This window comes from Myxocyprinus asiaticus, chromosome 1, assembly GCF_019703515.2.
Source record: "Myxocyprinus asiaticus isolate MX2 ecotype Aquarium Trade chromosome 1, UBuf_Myxa_2, whole genome shotgun sequence".
NCBI classification, from domain to species: domain Eukaryota; kingdom Metazoa; phylum Chordata; class Actinopteri; order Cypriniformes; family Catostomidae; genus Myxocyprinus; species Myxocyprinus asiaticus.
This window is the reverse complement of record NC_059344.1, coordinates 57,052,571-57,067,657: the sequence shown is the minus strand read 5'-3', so window position 1 is coordinate 57,067,657 and position 15,087 is coordinate 57,052,571. Positions and strand designations below refer to the sequence as shown.

At 44.5% G+C, this 15,087-nt stretch overlaps 1 protein-coding gene across 3 annotated transcripts in view; it reads right to left on the bottom strand.

Annotated features, from left to right (window-relative positions):
• Positions 1–562: 562 nt before the first annotated feature.
• The window catches only part of LOC127428933 (myozenin-2-like), an 18,916-nt gene continuing 4,391 nt past the window's right edge, over positions 563–15,087 (bottom strand). For all 3 annotated transcript variants that reach the window (XM_051678775.1, XM_051679539.1, XM_051678030.1), the window contains 3 exons: positions 13,732–13,846; positions 3,086–3,269; positions 563–1,308 (listed from right to left, as the gene is read on the bottom strand). In XM_051678775.1, the coding sequence (XP_051534735.1) occupies positions 1,053–1,308; positions 3,086–3,269; positions 13,732–13,846 (555 nt within the window). In that variant the 3' untranslated portion in view covers positions 563–1,052. The remainder of the gene's footprint in view (positions 1,309–3,085; positions 3,270–13,731; positions 13,847–15,087) is intronic.

The window sequence follows — 15,087 nt, the reverse complement described above, 5'->3', positions numbered from 1 at the left end:
TGGACTGACTGAAGCACAAGGCAGAGTGAGCTGTGACGGACATGTGCTGTGTCCATCAGTCTGATAGAATGCAAGAGACAGGGACTCATCACTCATATGAGCTGCATGAGGGAAACAGATTCAATTTGTCAGGCCTGGAGACTCTAACCTTGACATAGAACAAATATAGTGTCACACGCATACAATGCATACAGGCATGCACTATGTGAATTTTTTACTAGTGCATACTGAAAATAATTTGTGTTAATGGCAAAAAGCTGTTACATAGCAAAATATCATTTATACTGCACTTAGTAGCCTTCTTTTTTCCAGTAAAAACATCCAAACAACCTTAAAACAAGATACATTTGACTTGAGAAGCAAAATGTCATAATGTACGAAATTAAGTCTTGTTATCAGATAAATCTAACAAGAGTTTTATGCTTAAAACATGATATATATATATATTTATTTTATTTTTCTCTAGAAAGCAAGAAACTGATATTTTGCAGTGTAGCACAAAGCCGTAAAGCTATTGTGACTGTCATTTGAATGACTTGAAAATGCATGAAAATAGAATATATGCTCATTAAACTTTTTATTTAATAATTTAAATAAATGTGTTGATGTCACCAGCCATTTAAACATGTATATTTACAGGTTTATACAGGTGTACTGTATCTCAGCAAGCCCATCTTTGGTTTGCATAAGATTTGTGAAGTTTGCATCTAAATTAGATCTATTCCACTTTTATGTTGGACTAAAACATTAGGAGACAATTCCAATAATCCAAGGAACAAAATCCCTTTGCTGCATAAAATATTTTGTTGGTAGAAAATATGCCTTACTTTAGAGTATGATGTACTGAAATGTTTTTCACTATGTATATTCCAGTTTGCACCGAGAGACATTTTTGTTCTTCCAAGACAATAAAAAGAAATATCATTAATACACTGTAATTTCTGGCCTAGCCTGATTTAACCATGACACAATTTTAGTTATATAATAAACATTCTTTGAAAGTGCCACGTGTATTATGGTGGCAATGAAGTGCACAAAAACTGTGATAATTCTCAGAGGTCATCTGACTCAGGGATAAATGTGGAAGACATGGATGATATGGGCTCAATTGGGATAGTAGGAAGTATCAGTGGGGCACTGTCAGCAATCCAGCCCGAGGCTGTTCTGTTGAATGTGAGCCGCTTGATCACCGGGTCAGCTACAGGTACTTTGGGTAAGGGACTGGGAAGGCCTTGGCTGGGGTCCACATCAAGAGGTTTAACAGGGGCTCTGGGTGCTTTGCCAAAGCCACCAAATGGAATAGCCACCCTTGAATTAAAGTAATAACAGTTCACACATTTAGGTTTCAACACTAAGGCATGTGTTTTGTTCTAATTCAAATATTGCTGAATGGCATGTACTTGCTCAGAAAAAATTGCCCCCCTGTTCAGATGAGGTGGGTTTCCAAAGTTTTGCAAATGCACTTTAAAATCAACATGAAACAACATTTGTAAACCCTTTAACTTCTGTAATGTGACACATTTCAGAGTGAATCCATGTTCAACACATTCATCTACAGCATATTCAAAAAATAGAAAATGGAATTTACTCCTTATTTAGTTAATTTAGCTAATTCAAATGATTGAATATACCACAATTTTTGGACATTTTTGTCACAACTTAATTTCACTGTGTGCATGCAATCAATGTAAATGTGTAAAAAAGGAAGTTCACTAAAAGGAACTGCATTGGAACCTGTGGTTGGGACAAAATAAATATTTTTTTGTTGGCCATAACCAGATGTGCATGTGATGTCCAGGTCCCAGTGTAGACGCCACATGAGTAAAAATGGCAAATTAGTGTTTTATTATTTACTGATTATTTGCACTGATGGTGTTGTTTTTGTTGCCACTTTGAGATATGTTTCATGTGGTGTTAGCCAGAGTGCATCTCTTTTCATAAATAAGTGGTTGTGGAGTGTCACTGTCATTGTGGTTTGTATGTAGGATGGGAAGGACCCCATATGCCAGTTGAAATATTTGTATTATAACTCAAGAGCTGCGAGATGTTGTCTCTTATTTCTGAGACTACAAGTCCACAGTTTGCTACACTTGCAATAACAAATGTCTGAAATTACTGAAATTGTGTTGGCTCAACATAATTAAAATGATGACTCTGATACATTTTTATCTCATAGATATGACTAAATAAACGTAAGTTTGCACAACAATGTAGCCAAGTGGAGAAATTTCATGTAATTTAACTCTAGTCATAGATTGGACGTGGCCCCTTTAAGAACCAGAGTTTTGTGACACTGGAGAATTTGCGACACCTGCTTTCCGGCACTCTCTCATGTTGAAGACGTGAGAACATACATTGTGCAAGAGTGCTCCCAGTTTTGTTCATCGGCTGAGAAATCTTTGGGATGCATATGTATTGCATGTGTGGAGTTTAACCACGTTTTTGCATACATGTGAGGACTGGCCTCTACTGTATTTCGTTGAACCATATTTCCTTTTTGTATTTCAGATTCTGTATTTTATTTATTTATTTATTTTTTTAAATACAATATGGCATTTTTTTTTTTTTTTTACAAACACCCATCAGAATAAAACCCCAAAAGATATTTTTGTATCCTGTGGTGATTATTTTCAACCCACCGGCTTCAACAAGACTAGATCAAATCCATTTAAGCGAATTATCTTTTGTTGAAGTAATTTAATTGCGTGAAGCTTTCCTCAGTTTAGGTAAGTTCATTGAACGTTTTTCTTTTTTGAGTAATGTCTAAAAACTGTAGGGTGCGAATTTTATCATCCATTATGAATTGTTTGAATTAAGTGGTCTCTACTTGACAGGTGGTTAAAGGTGTGGGGATGAAAAATAAGAGAGCTTGATGATGTCAGCCGAAGAGAAAAGTTGTTTGAAAGCGGAGCATGTTTTTACTTAGATATTATTTTGATGAAAGGTTACAAAGACAAAAAAATTAAATTTCTTTAAAATAACGTGCACCATTGATATTAGGAATGTGTTTAAAGAAAGTAAATAGGGTCAATTTTGATTTCATGTTGACTTTAAAGACTAAAAAGTTTAAAGCAGTAGTACAAACCTGTTGAAGCTCTTGTATTGAGGTATCTCATGCCTGGGCTCGGGTTCAGGCATACGGGTGACCAGCGTGTCGGCCAGAGAGGGGTTATTAATAAGTGCCTGTTCCCAGGGGGACTGATAGGATCTGGGCATTGCTGTACTGTTGAACTTCTCAGATGGAACATTCTTTAAGGGACCACCATAACCTGTTGGAATAATAATAATAATACAAAATAAATAAATAAATAAACTCTTTATATGACCATGAAGTGGTCCATGAACTAAAAGCAATTGGGTTGCAGACTGAAAACAGCTTAGTAACTGGCTAAAAATTGCAGATAAACTGAAAAAATAAAAAAAATAAAAAATAGAACTGTAGAGTTAAAGAACATGGTCAATAGGTAGAAACAGCATACACAGACCAGGACAAAGCAAGTGTTAGGAAATGAAAAATGAGCCTTATCAGTGGAAAAAGAGTGAGACACCAACAGGTCAAGGAGACACATGGCCTGCTTTGTTCTAATGGGAAAAAAGGATGAAGCCTGGTCTCGAAACATATTATATCACTATCCACGCAGTCATACTTGCTATTTCATCAGATGAAACGTTGTCAGTAGCTTAGCACTGTCTGAATTTACACAGAATCATTTATTTTAATTTTAAATAAAGGTAACATTTATGCCTTTATAGCTTAAAGCTGAAGTGTATAATTTCTTCGCAACTAACTTCACCAAACAGTATTGCAAAAGTAATATTTTTGTTGCTATGTCAGGCTTGTCGAACAATGATGCTCAAATAAACAGAGCAATGTTTTGAAAGTGCCACAGGTCCACAATATTTGCAAATTTGTAAGAAAATCAATCAACCGCTGCTTCACTTACAGTTGTCTGTGCTTTTTAAGCTACAACAGGAGAAAGTATTTAAAAATAAAAATAAAAATGTCAAACTAAAGCTTTAAGAAAGGCAGACAGCAGCATTGACATGTTCCTGTTTCCTGTTAGTTTGTAGTCCTTTTGTAGTTTCACAGGTGTTCCTCATTCCCTTGTTTGCCCCTGTGTATTTAAGCCCTTGTTTTCCCTGTTTCCTTTGTCAGTCTTCACATGTATTGTCATGTTCTGTACCTGGTTCTCTGTGTTTTGTTTTCATTTTTATTCTGAGTTACCTTGGTCATCTTTTGTTTACATTAAAGCTGCATTTAGATCCTCCATCCTCGCCTACCTCGTTACAGAAAGACTGACCCAAAGAATGGATCTAGCGGCCGTCAGAATTCTGCTCCTTCAACAAGGGGGTCGTCCAGTTGAGGATCACGTCCGTGAGTTTTTACAGCTGGAAAATGTAGTGCACTATCCAGACCGCTCTTTGGTGGTTTTCTTCCGGGCCAGTCTGAATAGTGCACTGAGGGAACTGATGCCTCCGGCTGATCCTCGCTGGACGCTCAGCAAATATGTGGAGAAGGCTCTGGAACTTTGCGGTTCCCTTTATACAGTGGATTATGGTGGGAACCCTGGGCCAAAATCTTCGTCTTCAGCTCCCTTGTCCAAGCCTTCCACGGCCCCTGTCTCGAAGCCTTCCACGGCCCCTGTCTCCAAGTTGTATGATCTGCCACTGATGTGCGTAGGTTCATGAAGACCCTACCTCAAAAATTGCTGCGCCCACGCCTGCCACGGTCAACGAGCCAGTGCCCACGCCTGCCACGGGCAACGAGTTGCTAGCCTCGTCCGTCCCAGAGCCAGCGTTGCCAACCTTGTCCATCCTAGAGCCAGCGTTGCCAGCCTCGTCCGTCCCAGAGCCAGCGTTGCCAACTTCGGCCATCCAGAGGAGGACGAAGAGAAGAAAAGTTTCTGTTCCCAAGAATCTTCCCATGTACACGACCACGGAGGTCATTCCCGAGTCTCCGCCAATGCCCATAACCTCAGAGGTCGTTCCTGAGTCTCTGCCCATGTTCACGACCATGGAGGTCGTTCCCGAGTCTCCGCCCATGCCCACGACTACAGAGGTCGTTCCTGAGTCTCTGCACATGCCCACGACCACAGAGGTCATTCCCAAGTCTCTTCCCGTGTACACAACCACAGAGGTCGTTTCCCAGTTTCTGCCCATGTTCTCAACCACGGAGGTCATTCCCGAGTCTCCTCCCATGCCCACGACCACAGAGGTCGTTCCCAAGTCTCTGCCCATGCCCACGACTACAGAGGTCGTTCCCAAGTCTCATCCCATGTACACAACTACGGAGGTCGTTTCCGAGTCTCTGCCCATGTTCACTACCACAGAGGTCGTTTCCAAGTCTCTGCCCATGCCTACGACCACAGATGTTGTTCTCGAGTTTCTTCCCATGTTCGTGACCACAGAGGTCATTTCCCATTCATCCAGGACTCTTTGTCTCAAGCCTCCCACGGCTCCGCCTTCCACGGCTTCGCCCCTCGAGCCTGCCATGGCACCGCCATCCACGGCTCCGCCCCTCGAGCCTCCCACGGCTCTGCCCCAGAGTCTTCCGCAGCTCCGCCCCCAGAGACTATTCCTCCAGTTGCTCCGCCCACAGAGACTATTCCTCCAGCGGCTACGCCCGCAGAGACTATTCCTCTAGCGGCTCCGCCCGCTCCCCCAGAGACTATTCCTCCAGCAGCTCTGTCCACTCCCCCAGATACTATTCCTCAAGAGGCTCCACCTCCTGTCCCAGTCCCTGTCCTGCGGCCACCCTCCAGGCCTCCTGACCCTGTCTTGGCCCTGTGGCCGCCTCCCAGGCCTCCTGACCCTGTCTCGGCCCTGCGGCTGTCTCCCAGGCCTTCTGACCCTGTCTCGGCCCTGTGACCGCCTCCCAGGCCTCCTGACCCTGTCCCCACCTTGAGGTCATCTCCTTGGTCTCCTGGCCATCCACCTGATCTGCTCTGGTCTCCCTGGTCTCCTGGCCATCCGCCTGATCTGCTCTGGTCTCCTTGGTCTCCTGGCCATCCGCCTGATCTGCTCTGGTCTCTCTGGTCTCCTGGCCATCCGCCTGACCTGCTCTGGTCTCTCTGGTCTCCTGGCCGTCTGCCTGATCTGCTCTGGTCTCCCTGGTCTCCTGGCCAACCGCCTGATCTGCTCTGGTCTTCTTGGTCCTCCGAGCCTGCAGCGTCACCCTGGCTCTCCATCCCTCCGGCTCCGCCTTGGTTTCAAGCCTCCCTGACTTTGCCTTGTTCCTCTGCACCCCTTGACCCTTGTGCCCCCTTGAACTGCCTGTTTATCCCTTGTGCCCCCCTTAACTATCTATTTTCCCTCACGACCCATGGACAATTATTATTATTATTTTTTTTGGAGTGTCTGGAATCCGCTCCTTAAAAGGGGGGCTCTGTCACATGTTCCCTGTTTTTTGTATTGACTTTTATGTTGAAATTCTTGTTTAGTTCCTATGTTCCTGTTTCCTGTTAGTTTGTAGTCCTTTTGTAGTTTCATTTTATGATTGGTTTTCCCCTGATTGTTTCTACAGGTATTCCTTGTTCCCTTGTTTGCCCCTGTGTATTTAAGCCCTTGTTTTCCCTGTTTCCTTTGTCAGTCTTCACATGTATTGTCATGTTCTGTACCTGGTTCCCTGTGTTTTGTTTTCATTTTTATTCTGAGTTACAATGGTCATCTTTTGTTTATATTAAAGGCTGCATTTAGATCCTCCATCCTCGCCTACCTCGTTACAATATAAATGTAAGGAATTATAATAATAATAATTATTAATTTAATTGAATTTTATGACTAATTATTAAGCATAGTGTTTAAGTAATCATAATCATAAACAGGCCTAACTGCTCCATTGATAAAAGTGTCCTTAATTTATTTAGGTAAGTATTAAAATGTAAAACAGGGTTACACCCCCCCCCAACAGTTATAGCCAAAAATAAATTGAGGTTGCGCACCCAACCAGTTCAAAGGACAAATCTGAAGCAACAGCCCCTCAAAAAAAAATTTAGCCCCTGACCCTCAAAATGTCTGTGCATGTTCCTGATCCCACACAACCTTATTTTCAATAGCAAAAAAATAAATAAATAAATAATAATAAAAAATAAAAAAAATAATAATTATATAGGATCTACCCTGAGGTCCTATGGTCCATATCATGTAAAGTACATTGTGTTGTACAGTCCTTGGCATGTTGCTGATCCATTGTGTTTGCATTGCTACTGAAATGTAGTTAAATATTGTAACTCCAGTCCTCATATAACTCCTTAAAATGAGCTTCTCTCATTAATGCCTTTTATAATGTCAAACAGAATGCTCTATTCCCTGAGTGTTGAGTTTATTAGCTTATTGTTGTGTTCTGCCTTCAGCTTATTTTCATCCTCTGTGGAATGTTCTCACACTCTGTTACCTACTGCTACTGTATTTTAAGCAACTACAGTAATCTTTTACTATTTAAGCACTGGTCCATTTTCACAAGGTGCTATAACATGCTGTGGAAGAAGTCAGGCGGACCCTTCAAAATGAGGATCCCTCAAATTGTTGTTCACTGGCAGGGCCAGCAAGCCCAAAACAACAGTTATGTAATGTGGATGTTCTGTCATGTATCACCCTCATGCTGTGGACAATCTCTTTTCTGAGTTTATGGGCCTCAAGGAAGCAGCACAAATGTATGTGCACAAACCTGAGGGTCTGGCCAGCTCAGCGGGCCTGAGAGAATGGTTAACAGCTCGGGGAATTTCAAAGGAACTGTTTTTATAGGCCAGCACATTGAGACATCTCAAGTTAGCAATATGCCATGGTTGCTGGATTTAAGGACAGCCCAGAGGCAGATGAACTATGATATCTCATTAGGTAGCAGTTCAAGCCATTCACCAATGTTTGTCAGGTTAATAGCATCACATTTTTGAAAGATATTCAGAGTTCCCTGTCTGTCACTCACTCGACGTTGTGTCATTGTAGTGACACTAGGGGTCACTCTTGGGAGCCCCAAACACCTCTGCTTTTTTGAAAAAAGGCCAATGAGAATTGGCGAGTGGAATTTGCATGCCACTCCCCCGGACATACGGGTATAAAAGGAGCTGGTATGCAACCATTCATTCAGATTTTCTCTTAGGATCCGAGCGGTTCTATTCATTGAGCTGAATTCATCCACTGAGTTCATTCACCTCTCTCTGCTGGATCTTATGGCGTATTTCAGCAGCTTCTCCCCCTCTGCATCTGTGGTTTTCAGAGAACACCCCTGGGCGCTTCGGCAGAACCTTTAAAAGAGTATATTCTAATAGAGTATATTTTCTTTCTGAAAGAGCAGCACAAACGGAATGTCTTTTTAAAGACGTGTCTTTTTAAAGATGCCTTTCCGTTTGTGTGTTATTCCTGGTTGCGGTCATTATCTCTCCACTTCCGATGGCCACGATCACTGTCTTACGTGTCTGGGCGCTGCCCACGCGGAGACATTGTTCATGGATGGTTCATGTCCTCATTGCGAGAATATGACCATGGCAACGTTGCGGTCGCGGCTTGCAATCGTAAGAAAGCAAGCCACCCCAGCAGCTCCCCGCCTCGGTCCTTCTACCTACGGGTATGAGGCCGTGCCAGTTAGCACTGGGGGCGATTTGGGGACCTCAATGGGACCAACTCCACCGGGTATCCCCCCACGGACCTCCCATTCCCCACCACGCTTGTTTGCCCTGGTCGTGCACTCAGACGAGATCGCTGGCTCGTCTCAGGGTGAGTTCAACCCCTCGTCCAGAGCCCAGGAAGAGGATGAGTTATCGAGCGCAGCACCGGAGGTTCGACTGGGCTTCCTCCTTCGGAAATGGTCGCCCAGTACCAGGCTGAAGCAGAAATGATGGACATACTTTCCCGGGCGGCCGTGAGTGTCGGGCTACAGTGGAACCCTCCACTCTCCCCAGAACCCTCGCGCCTCGATGATTGGTTCCTGGGCTCGGGGTGCCGCTCACAGCCACGCCCCGCCACCATTCCTTTCTTCCCGGAAGTGCATGAGGAGCTGACAAGATCGTGGGAGGCACCTTTTGCTGCCCGGTCCCGATCTTTCAGCTCCCTTGCTCTCGCTACCCTCGATGGTGGAGCGGCCAGGGGGTACTCAGTGATCCCCCAGGTGGATAAGGCGCTCGCGGTGCACTTATGTCTGCAGAGCGCCGCCACCTCGCCTGTAGGTTTACGTCGTCCCTGACGGCTAAGGCCTGCAGTGCCACTGGACAAGCTGCCTCCGCCCTGCAAGCCATGGCTCTCCTGAAAGTATTCCAAGCCAAGGCGCTAAATGAACTGCACGAGGGTAGTTCTGACCCGGGATTGATGCAGGAACTGCACTCGGCGACCGACCTCACTCTCCAGGCGACGAAGGTCACGGCGCGGTCTCTCGGGCAGACGATATCCACCCTCGTGTTCCAGGAGTGCCACCTTTGGCTCAACTTGGTTGAGATGCGAGAGGCTGACAAGGCATGGTTCCTTGATGCCCCCGTATCCCAGGCTGGCCTATTCGGCAACGCCGTCGAGGACTTTGCCCAGCAGTTCTCGGCAGTGAAGCAGCAGACGGAGGCCATACGTCACATCCTGCCCCGGCGCGGCGCAAGACCCCTCACCCCGTCTGCTCATCACCAAGGGCGTCCTCCTGCAACAACAACACCGGCTCCGCTGCAGCCCGCCCCCGTGGCCCGGCCCCGGCGTGGAGCCCAACGCAGGAAGCAGACAAAACCTGTCTCATGGCCGGCCGCTAAGAACCCGAGGAAGGCTTCAAAGAGCCCCTGAGATGGGTGACCCAGGGGCAAGGAGACCTGCTTCTCTGGAGCTGGTGAGCAGACCACTCCATCAGGCAGACAACTTCATCAGGGAGCTCCCTTTGAGCTCTTGGAGTCAGCTGAGTTTAAGGCACTCTCTTTGAAGACTGCCCTCCTGACTGCGCTCACTTCCATCAGGAGGGTAGGGGACCTGCAGGTGTTCTCTGTCAGCGAATCGTGCCTGGAGTTCAGTCCGGGTTACTCTCACGTGATCCTGAGACCCCGACCAGGCTATGTGCCCAAAGTTCCCATGACCCCTTTTAGGGATCAGGTGGTTAACCTGCAAGCACTGCCCCAGGAGGAGGCAGACCCAGCCTTGGCGTTGCTGTGTCCGGTGCGAGCTTTACGCACCTATTTGGATCACACACAGAGCTTTAGGAACTCCAAGCAGCTCTTTGTCTGCTTTGGTGGACAGTGGAAAGGAAGCACTGTCTCCAAACAGAGGATTGCCCACTGGATCATTGACGCCATCACGATGGCATATCAGGCTCAGGAACTGCCACCCCCTGCGGGGTTACGAGCCCACTCCACCAGGAGTGTGGTGGCCTCCTGGGCCATGGCCAGTGGCGCATCTTTGGCAGACATCTGCAGAGCAGCAGGCTGGGCAGCACCCTCACCTTTGCGAGGTTCTACAATCTCCAGGTTGAGCCGGTCTCGTCCCGAGTAGTGGCAGGCACGAGCAGGTAAGTTCCGGGACAACTGGCCGGGTGTACCGCTTGCGCATAGTGCCTTTCCCCTCCCTTGAGGGGAAGACATGTGCTCTTGACTCCCAGTAGTGTTCACAGACCGTGATCCCTGGATGACTTTCCTCCTTAACCCTGTGACAGTTGAGTTTGCGGAGAAACTCGCTGCCGGCTCAGTAAGTGCGCTAATGAGTGCCTGTACTGAGGTAGGTGCTCCACATGTGCTGGTTCCCCCGAAGGCAACCCCATGTGATATTTTCCACAAAATCGTTTCCCTGTTGGTAAACTTCCTTGGGCAGGGGCCTCTCTGCCCCAAGTTGCCATGCTTTGTAGAAACTCCTCCCCCTTTGGGTAGGACCTACCATGGGACCTCTCCACATGACATACTTCCGACAAGGCTCGGTAAAGACCATGTGACGTATTGCCACTCAAAATACCCCCCCTTTTTGGGCGGGGTGTGGTCTCCGTGGTGTCTTCCCCTTGGGAATGACACACCCCCCGATGTAGACACTTAGGGCTCCCAATCAGTTAACAAATTCCACTCTTTCTGGGGAGAAAAGAGAAGGAAAAGAGGCTTCGGCTGTGCTAGCCTGTCCACCTATTTGTTGGGCAGTCGACTTGTTCCTGAAGGACTGTTCAATGCTCAAAGAACGTTGGGGGAGGTTACGTGACGGCCTGGTGCACTGGCTACGAGGCACACAGCAGTCTGCCCATCACACACCGCCACTTCACGTAACACAGTTCAGTTAGTTGTGGCATTTTGTATAGGGACCCCTAGTGTCACTACATCGACACTATGTCGAGTGAGTGACAGATAGGGAACGTCATGGTTACTTTTGTAACCTCTGTTCCCTGATGGAGGGAATGAGACGTTGTGTCCCTCTTGCCACAACGCTGAACTACCTGCTGAAATGGCCAGGACCTTATCTCGGCCCCTCAGCACAAAACCTGAATGAGTGGTTGCATACCAGCTCCTTTTATACCCGTATGTCCGGGGGAGTGGCATGCAAATTCCACTCGCCAATTCTCATTGGCCTTTTTTCAAAAAAGTAGAGGTGTTTGGGGCTCCCAAGAGTGACCCCTAGTGTCACTACATCGACACAACTTCTCGTTCCCTCCATCAGGGAACGGAGGTTATGAAAGTAACCATGACTTTTTCTTTGAGGCACTTACTAGTAGTAGCCTGTAAACTATATATCCACAAGCAAAATTGTATATTTTGCTTTGTTTTTTTGAGTTAGGCAAATAGTATCTGTGAAATAATCCATATTTATCAGGATTTCCAAAAAACAAATAAAAAAACAACAACAACAAAAAACAAAACAAAAAACTGTGTTTTCTGAACAGTTAGTTGTGGACCGACTCTGCTGTGCAATCATTTAAATTAGCGTTTCTCCACACAAGTCTATTATTGTGATACATGTAAACAATGTCAGATAAATCCTCCCCTAAATGGCTGTGGCAGCAGGGGCGTGGTCAAGCGTCTGTCCAGAGAGAGAGAAAGCGCTAAGGGCGCTTGCACCTGAGCTAGATTATGTGTAACTTCTGTCTCTAATTCCAGTGAGCATGGGGAGAGTGGCATATAAGCAGCCACGCCACTAGCAGAGGAGAGAGAGAGTTTGGCACAAGGAAGGCCACGGTGCTCCTGAAGCTGTTACGTTCGTTCTGTTGTGTTTGGGAAGCTGATGTGTTTAAGTGTTTAAGTTGTTACACTGGTGCCGAAACCCGGGAAATCTGAAATACGCCCCATGGAGCCCTCGCAGTTGGCCGAGACCCTCAAGTCCCTCCCCTTTTTTTTTTTTTTTTTTTTTTTTTTAGAGGAATGAAATGGCAGAGGAGGTTGGATGTGTTGGATAAATATAAGAAAGACTAAACTGTGTATTGCACATAGTTATATCTCAATGGGGCAGTTTAACTGTTCATGAGATGGATAGCCTGAGGGAAAAAACTGTTCCTCAAATGATTTCATCCCAAGGGTTCCGCCCTTTAGCCAGTGTTCAGAACTCACACAGAGCTGAATAAAATGTCAGAATCTAATGTCAAATCGGTACATGCCCTAATCGCGATTAAGAAAATTTAAATGTTATACATTTTAAACTAATTAAAACAGTACTACAAAGAATTCCACACTAATAAATTTTTGTTTGAAAACACATTAGTTATGCTATATTTACGCCTCACATCAACACTAAAATGGTGTTTTCCTCCACTGAAAACTGAGCATTTTGAAAATGCTCTCCATTACTGCATAGTTTGGAAAATAATGAATGAATAGAATTTTTAAATGAAGATGGATTAGTGTGGGTGTGACCTAAGTGGGTGCTCCCAGGCCAGAATAAGCTGCAAAGAGGATCAGACTTCATACCAATAGTCAAAAATCTTGCTACATTTGACAATTTGACTCTAGACACAGAAAAACTTTATTATCCTGTATGTCAATGCTTCACTCAAAATTAATGATGTTTGGCCAATTTCTATTATGCATTTTTGCACTTTGCAAAACTGCTTTGTCAATTTGCCATGCCAATATGCACCAATGAATTACCCAAAAACAATGCTGTGATATTAACTGACATTCACTCTCACACTTTGAGACTGCATTTCCTTCGAATCTCTTTTATTTGTAATAAAAAATTCAGATCATTGAGTATCTGCTGGTCTGCATACCATATCTGGTCCACACCCCCTCCATACAAAGCCTCCCTCAAAGCCACAAAAATAGCATGACATACTGTAAATGTGTGCTCATTTTCCAATCTTGGAATGGTGGCTAAACCCAAAGGCTAGATAAGGCTGTAGGAGTTTTAAGGATAAGATCTGTTTAAGATGTTATCATGGAAAGCTGCTGCACTGTGCCAGTACTAAAGAGAAACAGGAAAATCTTAACAAACTTCCTGTGCGGTCACTACAGTCACTGTTCACACAGAAGTATAAGATATGGTGTGCAGCATCTGCTGCAAACTGAAACTGTAAACATGTAAACAGCGGTAAATACTACAGTTTGAATTGAGTTTAAAGCTGAAGTATGTAATTCCTGTGTCACTAGCACCACCAAATGGAACTGCAAAATTAAACTTTGTTTTCAAAACAGCTTTCTAAAACAACAGTCCTAGAGCATATAATCATATCCTGTTGACAATATTTATTGCAACAGGAGTCCAAAGTATTTTGCATGCTTAAAATTTAGTGTGACCACAAATATAGTTGTGTTTAAGAGTATCTGTTGAATCTGTCAACACATTCTTAAGAAATTGCTGTGCACTAACCTGGGGCAATACTTTCAGGGTTGGATGTTTTTGGTGCCTGGTCAACTCCAAGACCATTTGCATTACTTAAAATCTCTGTCATTTCAGGATTTTGACCTGGAGGAATGGCATCACTCTGTAAAGGCATGAGAGGAAAAAGTGTTTTTTTTTTTTTTTTTTTTGGAAATGCATGGATCGTGTACAGTTGAAGTCAGAAGTTTACATACACTTAGGCTGAAGTCATTAACTCGTTTTTTAACCCCTCCACAGATTTAATATTAGCAGACTATAGTTTTGGCAAGTTGTTTAGGACATTTACTTTGAGCATGACACAAGTAATTTTTCCAACAATTGTTTACAGACAGATTATTTCACTTTTAATTGACTATATCACAATTCCAGTGGGAAGTTAACTGTGCCATTAAGCAGCTTGGAAAATTCCAGAAAATTATGTCAAGCCTTTAGACAATTAGCCAATTAGCTTCTGATTGGAGGTGTACTGAATTTGATGTGTACATGTGGATGTATTTTTAGGACTACCTTCAAACTCAGTGCCTCTTTAATTGACATCATGGGAAAATCAAAAGAAGTCAGCCAAGACCTCAGAAAAAAATAATTGTGGACCTCCACAAGTCTGGTTCATCCTTGGGAGCAATTTCCAAATGCCTGAAGGTACCACGTTCATCTGTATAAACAATAGTATGCAAGTATAAACACCATGGGACCATGGTACTGGCGGCCATCATACCGCTCAGGAAGGAGATGCATTCTGTCTTCTAGAGATTAACTTAGTTTGGTGCGAAAAATGCAAATCAATCCCAGAACAACAGCAAAGGACCTTGTGAACATGTTGGAAGAAACAGGAGTCCTATATCAACATAACCTGAAAGGCTGCTCAGCAAGGAAGAAGCCACTGCTCAAAAACTGACATAAAAAAGCCAGACTACAGTTTGCAAGTGCACATGGGGACAAAGATCTTACTTTTTGGAGAAATGTCCTCTGGTCTGATGAAACAAAAATCGAACTGTTTGGCCGTAATGACCATCATTATGTTTGGAGGAAAAAAGGTGAGGCTTGCAAGCCGAAGAACACCATCCCAACCGTGAAGCATAGGGGTGGCAGCATCATGTTGTGGGGGTGCATTACTGCAGGAGGGACTGGTGCACTTCACAAAATAGATGGCATCATGAGGAAGGAAAATTATTTGGATATATTGAAACAACATCTCAAGACATCAGCCAGGAAGTTAAAGCTCGGTCACAAATGGGTCTTCCAAATGGACAATGACCCCAAGCATACCTCCAAAGTTGTGGCAAAATGGCTTAAGGACAACAAAGTCAAGGCATTGGAGTGGTCATCACAAAGCCCTGACCTCAA